Raw genomic sequence first — 16,251 nt, forward strand, 5'->3', positions numbered from 1 at the left:
TTGTAGACAGCAAAGTTGCTCGAGGGCATGTTGTAAAAATTAAAGCTCTTTTAGGATGTCAACGGAGGTCCCAGTTTTTAAGAAAGAGAAAGGTGGTGAAGCTGTCCAGAAATGCCATTAAGGCAGATGATGGCAAGATGTCGAACAAGAGTCATGTTTTGGATATTCTGCCTCAGAATAAAACCAGAGGCCGTCATATTTCAAAACAGATCAAGGAGGCTAAAACAGGCCAAAGGAAATTTTGAAGATCATATCATAGTTTACAGATTCCTCTGCATTTGCTACAACATGTGAAGCAGATGCTAACCTAAATAACAGCTTGGGTAACTTCTTTGAGGAAAAGGTTGAAAAAATGTAACTGAATCTCAACTCCCTAAAAATTGTGAGGCTGTTGAACTTCCTATCTATCCTTCCGCATGTAGGGTGGGAGGCCTACTTACATGCTTCCCACCTCCCTCAGAGGATAACCTCAAAGAGTGCTTCCTGAGCTGTAAATCGGGCTCCCCATGGAACCTTTTCTCTGTCACATTTTACATCAGATTATGGATATTATCTGTCCTATCTACTTGGCATTGTTCTCTGCATCTCTCCGTACTGAAGTTGTCCCTAGCTCCTGGAAGAAAGCTGATTAGGTGCCCCTACTAAAAAAGCCCAATGCCAAAATAACAATATTAGCCAACTTCCACTCTATCTGCCTGCTTCCAGCCCTGTCAATAGTCTTGAAAAAGTGGTAAATACCCACCTATTTGATTTCATTAAATTTGCTGAGGTAATACACACCTCACAATCAGGCTTTAGATCCTGTCTAATCACTGAGACAGTACTACTGGAAAACTCTGAGCTAATAAAGTGGAACCTGGACCTTGGATATAACATTGCATTGGTCCTTTTGGACCTCTCGGTGGCTTATGACATGATTTTGCATAAGATCCTACTACACCAGCTTGCCACAATTGGTGTGAATGGGTCGCCCTCCATTGGCTCACTTCATTTCTTGAGTCCAGGAAGCAGGCTGTCTGGATCAAACTGTTCCACTCAGAGGTAAAATCTCTGTGTTGTGGGGTCCCTTAAGGCTCCGCTCTTAGCTCAACCCTCTTTAATATCGATATGTTGCCACTGACAGACTTGGTTGAGATGTTTGGCATTAGAATTATTTCATACGCAGACATGCAGATGTTGCTCTCATATAATGGAGCTTCCTCGGATGCACAGCGGACGTTTCCAGGCTGTATAAATGCTACTATGAGTTGACTCAGGGCCAACAATCTTCAGTGTAACCCTCATAAAACAGAAATGTTATTGTTTGCCCCGACCCCCTTCCTGGCTGGCTGAGTTGTTGGCCAGAGATTCACCCCCCCACGAATGCAGCAAAAAACTTGGGGGTTCTATTCGAGGTTGACCCAACCATGAAAAGGCAGATTGCATCTGTAGTCAGGTCTTGCCCCTGGATCCTGAGAATATTGAAAAACGTTCTGTTCTTCCTACCTTGGGATGTGCAAAAAAACGTAGTTCAAGCCTCAATTTTCTCTCATCTGGACTACGCCAATGCCCTGTATCTTGGCCTTCCTGACTACTTTACACACTTTCTTCAAGTGATTCAGAACTCAGCAGTGCGACTTTTGTTTAAATTGCCAAAACAGTTGCCTATACAATCTTGCGCATGAAGCTACATTGGCCTTCGGTTAAAAAATTACTCATTTTTAAAGTCCTAACAATTGCACATCATGCGTTTCACAAGAGAGGCCCTAAATACCTGAACTTAAGGATCCATGTGTACTGCCCCCTCCCAGACTTCTGCACACTACGATTGCGCAACTTCTGGCTATTCTGCCTTTTAAGAAAAAAGGCCAGGGGACTGCTCTTTCTCCTTTCTGGCAGCTTTTTTGTGGAATAAGATTCCTCTCCAATTAAGAGACATCACGAATGAGACTACTTTTGGTAAATTATTAAAAACTCACTTATTTATTGACTAATTGCCACACTGACCTGATCTGCCGTGTTTGTACCGGTACACTCTTGAGTAGCCATGCTCTTTATAAAAATTTATAGTCATTCAAAACAGTGGACAATCATTGTGGTATTGAATCTCAGACTTCCAATGCAGGCTCTGTTGCATACCAAAGTTCAGCAACAGGAAAGAGTAAGAGAATACATAGAACACCTGTGTATATGAAGGACTATGTGGGTAAAGTTGAATTCTGATTTTTTTAAGTAGAACATGCTAAGGGTGTAAAGCATGTTTCATTGATTATTATGTAATCTAAGTTATGTACAAAATGTATATATTAAGCCTATTGAGTTGTAAACGGGGGGAAGTGTGGGATGATGACATACTGATGTTCTTAGGCAGAACACTCCACAATGAGTATTCCATTCTGTGTGGAAAGGCATGTGGGAAGGTTCTAAGGGTGGCAGTTGGCGTGGAGAGATGCTGATGATTGAGGTGCAGTAAAGACCTTCTTTATACTAAATCCCTGTCAGGTGTGTCTTATTTGTATAGTGCTAGACACCACTTTGTACTCTTGCAATGTTCTATTGGATTTACTCATTCACCTCCTTGTGTTTGCTGAATTATGTCACATTGCATTTCTACCTCTTTTATTCAAGTCCAGTGGCTCTAATAGTTGGACGAGAAGTGGAGGCAGAGGTTTTGGTTATGTGACTTTAAATTTGCTTTACCTACTAAATCACTCTGTCCTTTCATCCATTTTTTGTAATATATCTTGGGCTTGACTGAGGTAATGTTAAACAGATAATGAGATTTCTGATGTTTTTCTGACTGTTTTAATCCCTCCCACTTTTCTTCTTCTTTTGTCTGTCCTTTAGCTCCAGGTAGATGGGCTGGATCTGTATCACAAATGAATAAATTTAAATGTGAAATCCATAAATACATCACATTTCAGCCCACATTTACTAGTGGCTGCTTCCACTTTGAATGCCTCTCATCTATTCTTTATTTGGGGAGGAGCCCGCACCAAACCCTCATTTTGCACCCTCGCTCCTGGAGTACACTTCCACCTTTACCGAATTCCACTTGGCAATGTACTGTGGCCTGTTTCCAAGGCTTGTTGTCACCTACTGTTTCCAATTCGTATGAATAGTGATGGGAATTACCTACTCCAGAGCATCTACTGAAAGAGCTGTTACCAATTCCAAACCAACCCCCATACACACTTTAGTTGTAAGAGCCAAAAAGATATCTCACTGAATTGGGCCCATGCTGAACATGGACAGTTCCAAATTGTTGCCTATCCGCTCATGCCCTTTACTAACAAAAGGAGCCTTCATTGTGGAACCATGATAGTATTTACAGAGGGAAGTCCCTCAGAGTGTCACGGTTCTTCCTGAGCTAACCTATATGCCCCACGACAGAAATTGTGCAAACAAAAAAAGCATGTATGCAGCTGACTATGATTGTCAAGGTGTGGTGTATTGATCAAAGTATCTTAATGAATACTGCAGGCACATTAATGAGTCCCAGGTAGATAGGCCTCTAATGACTGTTTCCAGGCATAAATGCAATATTATTAACGGTTTTTACTAGCTAATTTTGTCATTCTGGCTTACTTTGCCACTGTTTCTTTCTGGTCTTGGAAGGCCATTATGAGGAAACACCTTTAATCCCTCCTGCACATTCCTGATTTTAGTATCTTTGTTTTTCTTCATAGGATACATTGATTAACAACTTGTAAGTAATTCATATGCCTGACAAATACCAGAGGTTGGATCTATCATTTAGAAATACATACCAGAGTATTACCTTGAATTCTTGGTGGGAGTAACCAATGATTCACAGCCTCTCCTAAGGGTATTTATTTGTATCTTTCTGATGTGAAGCTATGTTGGCCTGGGTGACAGGGCTTGACACTGAAGAACGAGTGGTGTGTACTCTAATGAGAAATGCAATGTCAAGGTGCTGACATCATATTTCTTGTACAACCCATGCTCTCCAATTTTCAAGTACTAAAGGTTTTAGCTCATTCAAGTAGAGAATCAACCACCCACTCTGCTGTACAATAATGCAGCATTAGTGTTACAAATTATCAGTCTAATTATTAAGTTTCTAGGTTTTGTCTTTGCTTAGAGGAGTTAGCGTCACCAATACATATCTGTTGTTTTCCAAGCTACATTGTGAGATAGAGGAGATCACCTTTGTGCATTGAAGTGTATCAGACATTTTGAAACTCTCAAGGACATCGGATAGCAAATTGGTAACTGGGATGTGGAAATTGCTTTTTTACACGACTGTCCGATCTCAAAACTACTTTTAGGTTTCTTTTGGTATCAATAGACCTGTCACCTTCCTCTGCCTCTCCCAGCTCAGCCTTGTCTCCTTCCTGAAGTGCTAATGTCTGCTGGAAGCCTGGAGGAGAAAAAATCAAATGATCGGTGGAATTCTTGAATTCATCTCATCTTCTTGTAATTATTTGGCCAATATTTCGGTCCATCATTTTTTTCACTGGAAAAAGCAGCCAGAAGAATGGTAGTGGATGACATGTTACATCAGTCATACACTTAGAACATGTCAGCAAGGTTTGTTTAACGACTATTTCTATTATAGTTAGCAATGTGGATGCAAGTGTATGGTTGGTCAGCCTGACTGTCATTCAATGTATCATAGTTTTTGTAACAAGTAGCTGTGGCATCACAGCTGTGTGTGCACCTTAAGAGACTGAAACCATTAGATCCCGATAGAGAAAAATACCTCTCACTGGCACCTCAGATTTCACCTCTCTGAAATGCCTCATTGTCCATTAGGTCAATCCAACATAGAGAAAAGGGGTGTTGCTGCCAACCCAAGAGAAGCTGGTTGGCACACTACATTGCCACTCACCTCATAGCACTGGGAGAAAAGAACGTTTTCAATATGTTATGAAGTATTCTGCAGCAGAAAATGCCTGTTGGCTGTGGCTAGCCCAAATTCACAATAATGCCAAGTATCCACAAAAAATACCTAGCAGGCAAGAATGAATTTGTTACTTCATAATTGTAAGATAAGACTGCATAGAAATACACTGTATTGAACCTCATTAAAGGGATGGGAACTGGGCATATCAAGATTAGATTGCCTTGAGAGTTTGTGAATTCTCCCAAGCTCCTTTATGACCCTTTACCAGCCTGGAAATGGTCAAGGATTCGTTCCAGAAAAAAGTCTAGAGTAAGTACCCTTCAAGGATTCGAAGTGAAACGCAGTATCCCCATACTTCAGTGTGCAGTGGAAGGCATTTCTCCCTACCGAAAAATATTTACCCTTGGAATAAAAAACAGGCAAAGAAAAAAACAAATTCTACGGGGGTTTAGGCTTTCACCAATATGGAATTGTACTGTGTGTACAATTTCGCATTAGGGAAGTAGCAATGTCCAAAAATGCCACAGCATGGCCAGTAGGATGCCTGGAAACCAGCGACTTGTGCAGCTTTACAGATGTACTACTGCCAGTGTTTGCAAATTCCAAAAAGTAGCAAAAAAGCACCAATTTATAGGAGTCCACAGACGACAGAGCATTTTTTGTGAATCTTACAAACCATCTCAGCCCTTCTATGACAAATTCTTAGGGTTCACTGCCTTATAATATATTTTGGGACAGTTTTTGATTAATAAAAACGCTGATACGACAATGCTCTTACTATTTCCCATGGGACATTTGCTGGCAACAATAACTTGTTGAAATGACAATTGTGTTTCAGTGATTTAGGGTGATAATTGCTGTTTTCCTACTTGGAAAAGCACCAAGATCACTTAAGCAAGTGGATGTGACAACTTGCATCAGGAAGCTAACAGGGTCATTTGGAGTTGCAACTGTCACAAGCAGTATTTGTGCCTGTTCCAGCACTATCACGGTTAGGAGTTGAGTACAAACTAAAACAGATCTTCGTGTGACAGAAATGAACTTAAGAGAGACCTTTAAAAAATGCATGTGAAATTACAAAACTTACAAAAATTGTCATGCTGTCTCAAGAGAGGTAAAAGGGCAAAGTGTTTTTCAAAAACTCTGTACCACTTACTCTAAGAGAACCAGAGGCAACGTTTTCAATTGTAATAGGTACATATTATTTGTTCCTACAAGGGACCTTGCCAAAAGCCCATGGCCGAACAGCACTGGATGCATGAGCAACAACTTCGAAACACACAAAGTATAACAGTCCACCCTGCTCCTCACTGTTCCCACATTTTAGGAACAAGATGCAGCAATATAGATATTTTGCAAACAAGATTCCTTTTAACTTTGCTGCTTGTGGTGCCATGCCAACAAATTATACAACCACGTTCAGCACTATGTCTATTGGGCAGTTTAGGAATATTTAAAAGTTTCTTTAAACAACTTATATGAAAGAGGACCTATTCGTTATGAGGCTGCCTCTTTAACTTAATATATGAAATATTACACCTAATAGTGTTGGTTGTATTCCATCCAAATTATGAAACAAAAATGTAACTGGTACTTGAGTTCATGATGCTGTAACAGTGACAGAGAATACAAATAAGGTAGAATAATAAGGTATAATAAATGGGGAAATAAATTATCTCTCTGGTTTAGTGGGAGAAAGGTCATATGGAAAATACATCCTGGACCTCAAATGTGACCCAGCATGTTCTAAACATTTAGTGCAGAAGTACACTGGAACAAAGGCCTCCATGTAAAAGATTAACCTGTCACAGACCAAGCATACGAGTTCTGAAATCCAGAAAGATGGCTCATTGACTATTGGTGAGAGCAAGAAGTAAGCATGTATTTACAAGTGCAAATAACAACATAGGAAAAAGTGTAGCTATTTTGTGTTGCTGCGTATCAGCGGAGAGTGGGTAAGGAAAGAGAGTGATTGAATGAATTGGTGCAATTGTGTAGCACTTCTGTATGTCAAGGCCCTCTCATTAGCTGTGTAATTAAAAATCAGTACTTTTCCACTCATAAAAGTCTACACTTGAAAACCAACCCTTTTAGGTCGCAGCCTGTCAGACAGTGTAGTTGTCTCGTTTGATAAACACATCTTGGGAACTTTTAGAAAGCTGACCTAGGAATGCATTTTGCCCATTGATTACAATTGCCTTTGTGGTTTGTAACTCACATTTTCTGGCTTTCTATTTGCTGACTTTATTTGCTTTAGGCTCTTCAGGTTCAGTCCATCCCTCTGGTTCCTGAAATTGTGTTTACTGCATTCTTCCACAAACTTGCTTTCTGTAAACAGGTCTGAAAATCTTTTCTTATGCCATCACATTTGCTGCACATTCAAAGACCAAGGTCAAATGTCAGGTGCTGTCTTCTGAGGGCGCTTATTTACTTTTCTTTCGCTGAGAGCATTTATGAGACAATCTTGTTGAACACTGGGGGTAGGAAAGAGTATTTTTTCTAGCACATGGCGACATTTAAATGAACTGTTTAAGTATTTCAGAATATATCAGAATTAGGAACACAAATGAAGCAAATTTTGTGTTATTTTTGAAGTGTGTTGGAAACAAATACTTTATTGTGATCAAAACAAATCATTACATTAGGTGATGCAGTTTCGAAACATTTTTGTCTGTGCACTGTACTAGTAAAATTGTACGTCTGAGCAAATGTAAGGGTCATTTCAATTGAAAATGTGTTGTCTATAGTGGCAGCGTGCTACCACACCATGAATACTTCACTCTATGCCACTCTACTCTACTCTGTACCACTCCACACCACTGCACTCTACTCTGCACCACTCCACTCTACACCAGTGCACACTACGTCTCTCTACTATACCCTGTACCACTCTACTCTATGCTAATGCACTCTTCGCCATTCTACTCTCAACCACTGCACTCTTCTACACTGCACTCTACACCACCCCAGTCTAGGCCACACCAATCTACTCAGTAAAATTCCACTCTATGCCACTCACTCTATGCAAATACACTCTATGCCAATGCACTTTACTCTGTAACACTCACCTCTATGACCCTGCACTCTATGCCAATCCACTGTATGCCACTCTAATCTACTCTAGACCACTGCACTCTATACCACTGCGCTCTACACCACTTTACTCTATGCCATTACACTCTATGACACTCTATGCAATTGCACGCTACCCTGCACCGCTCCACTCTATGCCACTTCACTTCACTCTAAAACAATCTACTCCATACCACTGCATGCTACGCCACTCTATTCCACTCTATGCCACTGCACTCTACACCACTAATCAACCACTGCACTCTATGCCAATGCATTTTATACAACTGCACTCACGCCACTGCACTCTACTCGGCATCACCACTCTACTCCATTCTACACCACTGCACTCTGAAACTCTACTCTACTAGACTGCACTCTACGCCACTGAACCCTAGGCCACTCGGCTCTACTCCACTCTATGCCACTGCACTCTATACCACTAGACTCCACGGTGCTATACTCTACTCTGCACCACTCTATGCTACTCTACTCTACACCACTGCACTATATGCCACTCAAGTCTAGTCTGCAGTCTATGTCACTGCACTCTATACCACTCGATTCTACTCTGTGCCACTGCCCTCTGCATCACTCAACTCTATGCCTCTCCACTCTGCACTGCTCTATTCCGATGCACTCTATACCACTGCAGTCTATGCCATTCTACTCTACTATGTGCCACTGCACTCTGTACCACTGCACTCTACTATGCACTACTCTAATCTACCCCACTGCGTTCTAGGCACTGCATTGTACGCCACTGAATTCAATGCCACTGTACTCTGAGCCATTATATTCTGCAACACTCTACGCCAATGCGCTCTACACCAGTCCACTCTAGTCTATGCCAATCTAGTGTATGCCACTCTACGCGACTCCACACTGTGGCACTCCAATACACAATACTTTCTACTACTACGCTCTACAACACTCTACTCCAGTCTTCGTCATTCCACTCTATGATGCTCCATGCCGCTCTCCTCTATGCCACAAACTTTAACCCATGCTAAACAGCAGCCACACTGGTGTACAACATGGCTAAAACACATTAGCAAAGCTGATAGCTTTTGCATAGGCAATGCCTAGTGTCTTTGCAAATGCTTGTTCTCTTTGGTGAATGTCTGTATTGAAGCACCATAAGGATTCAACGGTCTCCTTAATTCAAGGAAATCTCAAGCACATATCAATGGCTTTCAAAATGCCAACAGAAATGGGCAGTCGGGTGATGACATTTAAATGTAAAACGGTACAGTGTGTAACTGAAGCTGTTTCTCACAGGTACCCTATGCAATGCACTCCAAGGCTGGGATATATGATCACATTTCCTCAGACTGGGTACCAATATTAGCAATTGGAGAAGAATGTTGGAAGCTCGTCAGCCAATCATAATGGTCCCTTTGCTGGGGCTGTTTAACATGACAGGGCTACAAAGGAAGCAGGTTGTAGCTGGCCGCTCCAACATCAGCAATGTGGGCGAATAGGTAGTACTGCAGAAGTATGAGCGGCCTCTCACCTGAATGTCTGGGTGAAAAATACGGCCCCATCTTCTTGAAGTGCTCCCTCTGCATTTTCTAATCAAGCCGCCTGCATAGAGATTGCAGTCTGGGCTCATCCCCTTGCTTCTGGGGACGGCAAATGTATTTGACCAAAGAAAAGTAGAAAAAAGTAAACACATTTTTTTTTACTTTTCTTTGGCTGATTTGTCTTTTCTTCACCAACAGCATGGGAAGAATCTAGATAGCTATCTCTTTGACGGCAGCTTGATTAGAAGATGCACAGTGTCCACTGCCAGAAGATAAACACATTCAGATGAGAGGCTGCTCATGCTCCCATAGCATTCCCTAATTTAGGTGTATGTGTATGGGGGTGCTAATAGCCATATTATCCTCACCTGAATGGTAATAACAGCTGTTAATTACCAACGTGTGTTATACACCCTTGCCTGTGTCTCGGACTAATAAGAATGGGGAGGATAATTAACAGCCATTATTGCACGCTTGCAAACAATGACACTTAATTAGCACTTATTGGAATGTTGAGAGCTGCACAGAAGATAACACAGTGGCTCCTGAACAAACATTGGGCAGTATAGACTTCCTGCTCCAACATTCTAATGTTGTCTTTCAGTGTTTCACTGGTTACTTTATAAGGTTGGAAACTCAATGGGTAAAACACTTTAATAGCTTTCTATCCCTTCTGCCTCAAGCTACACTGGTCGCTTTAGCCCCCTACCTTGTTACGGCCTTGCAACCAGCATAGCCTGGGCAGCAGGCTGTAACGCAATATGAAGGTTACATTCTGGGGCTCTTGCAGATGATTAGGAATGGTATAAAGATCTCAGTAAAGACAACAAAACGTTGATTCACTATTGCGCCCACAACCATTATTACCTTATATACTTCAGCAACAGAAAAGTATTTAAATTGATCTGAAGATACATCGGCCTAAAGCACATGTCTGCAGAGCGTTGTATAAAAATCTATCAGTCGTGAAATAGTAATATGTATATTTGTGGACAAGGCTGTTAGATAAGGATTAATGCTTTCAATGCTTCACTCTTGAACTATGCAGAAGACATACCACGACAATAAATAAAAATTAGTTTTAGTTAGCAAAAACGGTACCCTTTGTAAGGTAAAAAACATAGCTGCAATTCCGAATTAACAATAGGGAAAAAATATCAATGTATACATTTATTTTGAAGTAAATCAAATAATGCAATTCCAATCAAGTGTTTAAATGAAACAAATATTATGATATACCACAAGCATAACATATTGTAATTATTAATGTAGTCATACGTAGAAAAAAAAAGATACTGATAACACCTTGCAGTTATACTTCAAAAGAAAGCATACTTACAGGTGGCCAGGTTTCCTTCGTATGACATCTGTAAGCTGTGGCAAAAAAACAAATATGTATATAAAATATTCATACAAATGGTTGCTAAATAGAATATACCATTCATCTGAGATGCGTGCAATATGCATTATGAAACACTATAGTATTTAAAATACATAAAAAACTCAAACCTGTGCAACAAAGTGACTCTAAAATGATTACTATTTGTACAAGGGCACAAACTTCATTTATATACCTATAACTTCTCACCAGTTTACAGTGTAATGGTGTTTCACTGCATTAAACACAATGTTGTCATAGAAAAAGAGAAGTCTTTAAATTCTAATAACATTATTCCACGCTCTCTGTTGTCATGGAGAATATGACTTGTTACTACGTGAGTCATTACATCGTGTGGCTTCACAACGCGGTCGTTACAATGACCGCGTTGTTGCCGCGCAATGCCATTACTACGCAAGTCACTACATCGACTTGCAGTAGATGGCATACTAACATTAGGAATGTATCATTTACTATTCCAACTCCAGCCTACGTAACAGTAGGGAAGGTGTTGGATTAGTGAACTATACTATTCCTTTTGTTAGCGCGCCATCTACTGCAAGTCGATGTAATTACTTGCGTAGTAATGGCATTGCGTGGTCACAACGCGTTGCAATGGCATCGTGGTGTAATGACCGCGATGTAATGGTTGTTTCCTGTCATGGATCATTTTTTAGGTGAATAACAGGTGTCAGTGTCAATATCATTTTGGGCTTTCTGCTCACGATGTTCACTGCAACCAAACAACTCTAAGATATGCCATGGATTCTAGTTGTTAATAAAGTGACCCTTCATTGTGGAATCTTTTCAGTTTAACTGAATGTCAGTTAGGCACTCAAGACATTCAATTGTTGCAGATAATTTTTTTCAAAATCAAACATACAATGATCAACAAAAGAAACACCAGTTAAACAATATTAGATGTGGGCAATGACATTGATCACAAAAAGATTTAATAGCAAATAAATAATAATAAAAAAATAAAAATAATAATCAAGAAATAGTACAAATACCTCGATTACACGGGTATATGATAAATCAATACTACAGGAAGAAGAAGATGAAGTGTTTCATACAACAAAAAGTGTCTTGCATACAATATATGAAAATCAATAGAGAATCTATGAATAGTAAATATGCATTTTTCTGTCAGTATCATCTTAAATTTATAAAAGGACCCCATATAGGATCAATGAGATGTAAATTGTCATTCAACTTATAAATTATTTTTTCAATGTGAGCCACATCAAACATATCTTCAAGCCAAGATTAAAGTGTTGGAACAACATTTGTTCTCCAAAAATGCAAAATATTAACTTTGGCTAAGCCGAGAGCAGTAGAAAGCCACTTAAAAGCATGAATGGATATACGCAATATTTCAGATGTATCATGTAAAAGTGATAAATGTTCTGACAGGGAAAAATTAATAAAAGAGTATGTCTACAAAAAAACCTCAATCTGGAGCCAAAATGGGTGAGTATTAGGGCATTCCCACAGAATATCAACTATATCACAATAAGGTGTGTTACAACGTCAGCAAAAGGAATCGGGACTAAGGTGAGCTGCATACAATTTGGCCAGTGACCAATGCCAACAATGCAGTATTTTGAAATAATTACATTTAAGATTGGAGTCCCTAGTCCTTTATTATAACTATCCAATATAGTATCTCACTCTTTATCTGTAATTTCTAGGTTTAACTGCGTAGACCATGTGTGCAGAAGGTTTCCCCTGAGTACTTTTAGGTCCAAGAGGAGGGGAAAGAGACAAATGGGGGAAGAAAACCTCTTATCTGACCTATCTTATTTCTATGGACTTAATCACTTTTGTGTAGCAAAAAACCCCAGAGTGCAAAATTACCTCAAAAGCATTATCACTACGACCGGGAGTACCGACCATACACTGGGAGATCCACAGAAGAACTCAATCTTAACGTTCTGATCCTAGAATTCTAGGATCTAGCAAGAACTATTCAAAGTCTATGTTTATATTCCCTTTGATTTTGAATTGCAGTAGGATCTCTTGCCAGAGTTGGTCTGTGGTTTTAATAAGAAATCAAAAATTGCCTTGGTAGAATGTTTGATAGTATGCAAGAGTGAGTGTTAGGTGAGAATGTTGATGTGACGGGTTTTCTCATTTCCCTTTGGGGTCTCTCCGCATAGGTTTCTTTACACAGTTTTGTCTTTTATATTTACAAGTATCTATGAAATGAAATTGATGTGGAAACATTGTATGAAATAGTGTATGTTCTACATATGAATTAGATTCTCAATAGAACAATTATGAATGTTTTTGTTATGTATATTGTTTTAAAAAAAAGAAAATAAATGAAATAAAAAATGATAATGCTTTTGAAGTAATTTTGCACTCTGGGGTTTTTTGCTACACAAAAGTGATTAAGTCCATAGAAATAAGATAGGTCAGATAAGAGGTTTTCTTCCCCCATTTAACTGCGTAGACCACCCTCATCTTAAGTTACTGGAGGTCTCAGTAGAAAATGAAGAATCGATTAAAATGGCATAGAGGCCGGGCATTGTACCCTTGAAATGTTTCCAAGTGTGAATATATTGTGCAATTGGGGAGTGGGTTGTTATATCATGAACTTTTATCGCACTTAGAGCGAGTGCAGAGGAAAGTTGTTTGTATCTAATCATTTGTGACGAAGGAAGATCAAAGTCAAGTTGTAAACTTGAGAATGATTTTAAGGAATGATTATGTTATGTGTACATACATTTTTTACATTAAATATTTTATGTCTGGTCCAAATTGGCCAGTTGAGTTCAGCCCCTTTGTACGTGATATCTGCATTATTCCAAAGCGGAGCTTCAAAATTAAGATGAATATGAGTATTTGTAATCTTGTGCGCTTTCTGCCAAGCTAATTGCGAAGAATAAATATTAGGATTAGTTGAATTAGTACATTTTGGGCGTTTCGTATAATAAATTGACAATTCCATATCTGATTGTAATATTGAGCGTTCAAACAAAACCCAGAGTGGTGTATTCCTATAAGTGGGCAGGATATAAATAGAATTACCCAATTGCTGTGCTATACAATAATATTCTAAGTGAGGGAGATGTAAACCCCCTTTCGCAGCTGAGGAATGTACTCTGGTGCCACTTAATCGGGGTCTGTCTTTGCCCCATACAAACCAGGAAATAGTGGATGTCAACATTTTATGGAAAGATTTGGGATGGTAAGTGGAATCATGCCAAAAATGTAATTGAATTTTGGAATCGTGTTCATTTTCAGGTTTCGCCTACGCAGTGCACATGCGCTGCATAGGAAAAGAGACCTTTATCCATCGGTACTGCTTTGCAGGCAAAAACATGCACGTGTTGCATTGCTTCCAATGGCAACACGTGCACGTCTGGCGATTCCCTTGCGGGAGCGAGCTTTGGTAACCAAACAGTTGGTGCTCAATGCTCGCTCCCGCAAGGGAATCGCACTCCCACCCACCCCTCCCATTTGTTAACCCGGAGCACTGTTTCACTTTCGCGGCCGCGGGCCACGCTTGTGTTTCAGCACTTGTTTTTTTTCTTCCCTTTTTTCTTTTCTCCCTTCCCCTTCTTTCCCCCCTCGTTTTGCACCCCCATTTCTCCCTACCCTTAAGCAAAACCAGATATTCAAAAACGGTGACCGGAGGGGCCCAGGCACGAAAGGGGCCGCTTAACAACGAGAAGGGCAGGAGCCTCGGTGGGTAATGGCTGGGCAGTCTGTCATCACCCATGTCAGCAGAGAGGAGGTGAACAGCCCCCTGCAGGAGAAAGGTAAGCGACCCTCCAAAGCACTGATTTTAAGGGCCCCTCTTTACACACCTACCCCCCCCCCCCCACCAGTCCGCCTTCGTAGTAACTTTGATAGCCCACTAACCGACGGGGCCACCTGACAACTAGGGGTACTTTTTTATTATATTTATTTGTATTCGTTTGATTGGTGGGGATGGGTATAACTGTAATGTCCTTTGCTCTTCGTGTGGATTTTTAATACGTCCGGTGTTGGGCTTCAGTAAGTCGCCCCTTCCTTAGGTGTTCTTTGCCTTACGTGATTCATAGTGCACTGTATGTAATGTAGAACAACACTACAAGTTCCAGAATGCACTTGTTAAATCCGGGCCAGGATGCACATGTGAATGGGACAACCAGAGAGTCCTGCTTTTTTGGGGGGGGGAGGGACTTGTTACGGTGGGCGATGGTTTAATGCTGCTACCCCCGCCGCCCCCTCCCCGGCATGGCTGTGGGTACATAGTGATATTTGGTCGGTTGTTTCTGGAAAGTTATGTGAAGTTTGTTTTTATGGTTAATATGTTGCAGAATGTTCATGTGTGTACTTTGTATGATGCTTCATGATGAGTTTGAGATATGACAGGGCTGTCCCACTGCCTTTTGTCATGTAGATCCAGACAGTGTAGAAGCGTTGTATTTCATAAAGCGCTGCCGCTTTAAGGCACTTAGCTGTCATGGTTCTTTTAATGGCTTTCCCGTTAGATACAGACGCGGGATCATGGTCAAATTGCCCTTTTGCGTCTTCAGGTTGTCACCCCCACTTACTGTTAGTTTCTGCTTGCATATAAATCTAAGGTGCTTATAAGCAAGCTGGGGCAACTAGCAGGTACTTATGGTGCCCCCCCCCGCCTTATGAGCAAGTATGAGCATTGCCCCAGTAGCCTGGAAAGGAAGGTCCCTTAGTGAAGCTTGGGGTCCTGTGTTGTGATAAAATGAGGGGCTTCCTGTGTGTTTCATGTTGCTTTGCTTTGTTTAAGTTTCGATTCTGCATGATGATGGTTGCGGGAGGGGTTTAAAACCCTTTTCTATTTTTTTCCCTGGGGGGCGATAGGAATATTGTTTCCCTAGTTTTGGTTCGGCAGCAGTGGCGCCACGTTTCATAGCGCTTTCTTTCCATTTTATCGCCTTTCTTATGGATTGTCTCACTTGCCACTTAACCCCTAACTGGCCGCTTTACTCGTATCATACTTGACACCTGCTGCCAAATACATTAACTGAATGTAACACTACTGACACATGTATGTTGACTGTAAACATTGCCCGCCTGAGCTCCAGAGTGCCAGCATGCAAAGCAACACAAGTTAAAGAGCCAGTCCAGACTGAAGGTGTCCCAGTGCGGGGCTGCGGGAACATCTTTACCAATGCTTGTTTATTGTTTTCAATCCAGTCCTGACAGGAGCAGGGGACACATTGGGAATGCGAGTTGTCTCGAGCCATTGGGGAGTGTGTGTTAACCATGCTGGACTGTGCTTTTCGTTGGGTGCATGAGTGTGTTTGGAGGGGGGATGGGAGGGGTGGGGGGGTTTCAACTACACTTTCAAGCCTCGCTGGCCATTTGCTTAAGGTGGCAGGATCTTATTTCACTTTAAAAGAAAAACACACAAAATTCTGCTCATTCAATTTGCACATCACTATAATTAA

At 40.8% G+C, this 16,251-nt stretch overlaps 1 protein-coding gene across 1 annotated transcript in view; it reads right to left on the minus strand.

Annotated features, from left to right (window-relative positions):
* The window catches only part of ZNF365 (zinc finger protein 365), a 443,761-nt gene that overhangs the window by 148,762 nt on the left and 278,748 nt on the right, over positions 1 to 16,251 (minus strand). Inside the window, exon 4 of the mRNA XM_085615169.1 lies at positions 10,787 to 10,821. Coding sequence (XP_085471295.1) covers positions 10,787 to 10,821 — 35 coding nt within the window. The remainder of the gene's footprint in view (positions 1 to 10,786; positions 10,822 to 16,251) is intronic.

This window comes from Triturus cristatus, chromosome 1_2, assembly GCF_964204655.1.
Source record: "Triturus cristatus chromosome 1_2, aTriCri1.1, whole genome shotgun sequence".
In the NCBI taxonomy this organism is placed as follows: Eukaryota; Metazoa; Chordata; class Amphibia; order Caudata; family Salamandridae; genus Triturus; species Triturus cristatus.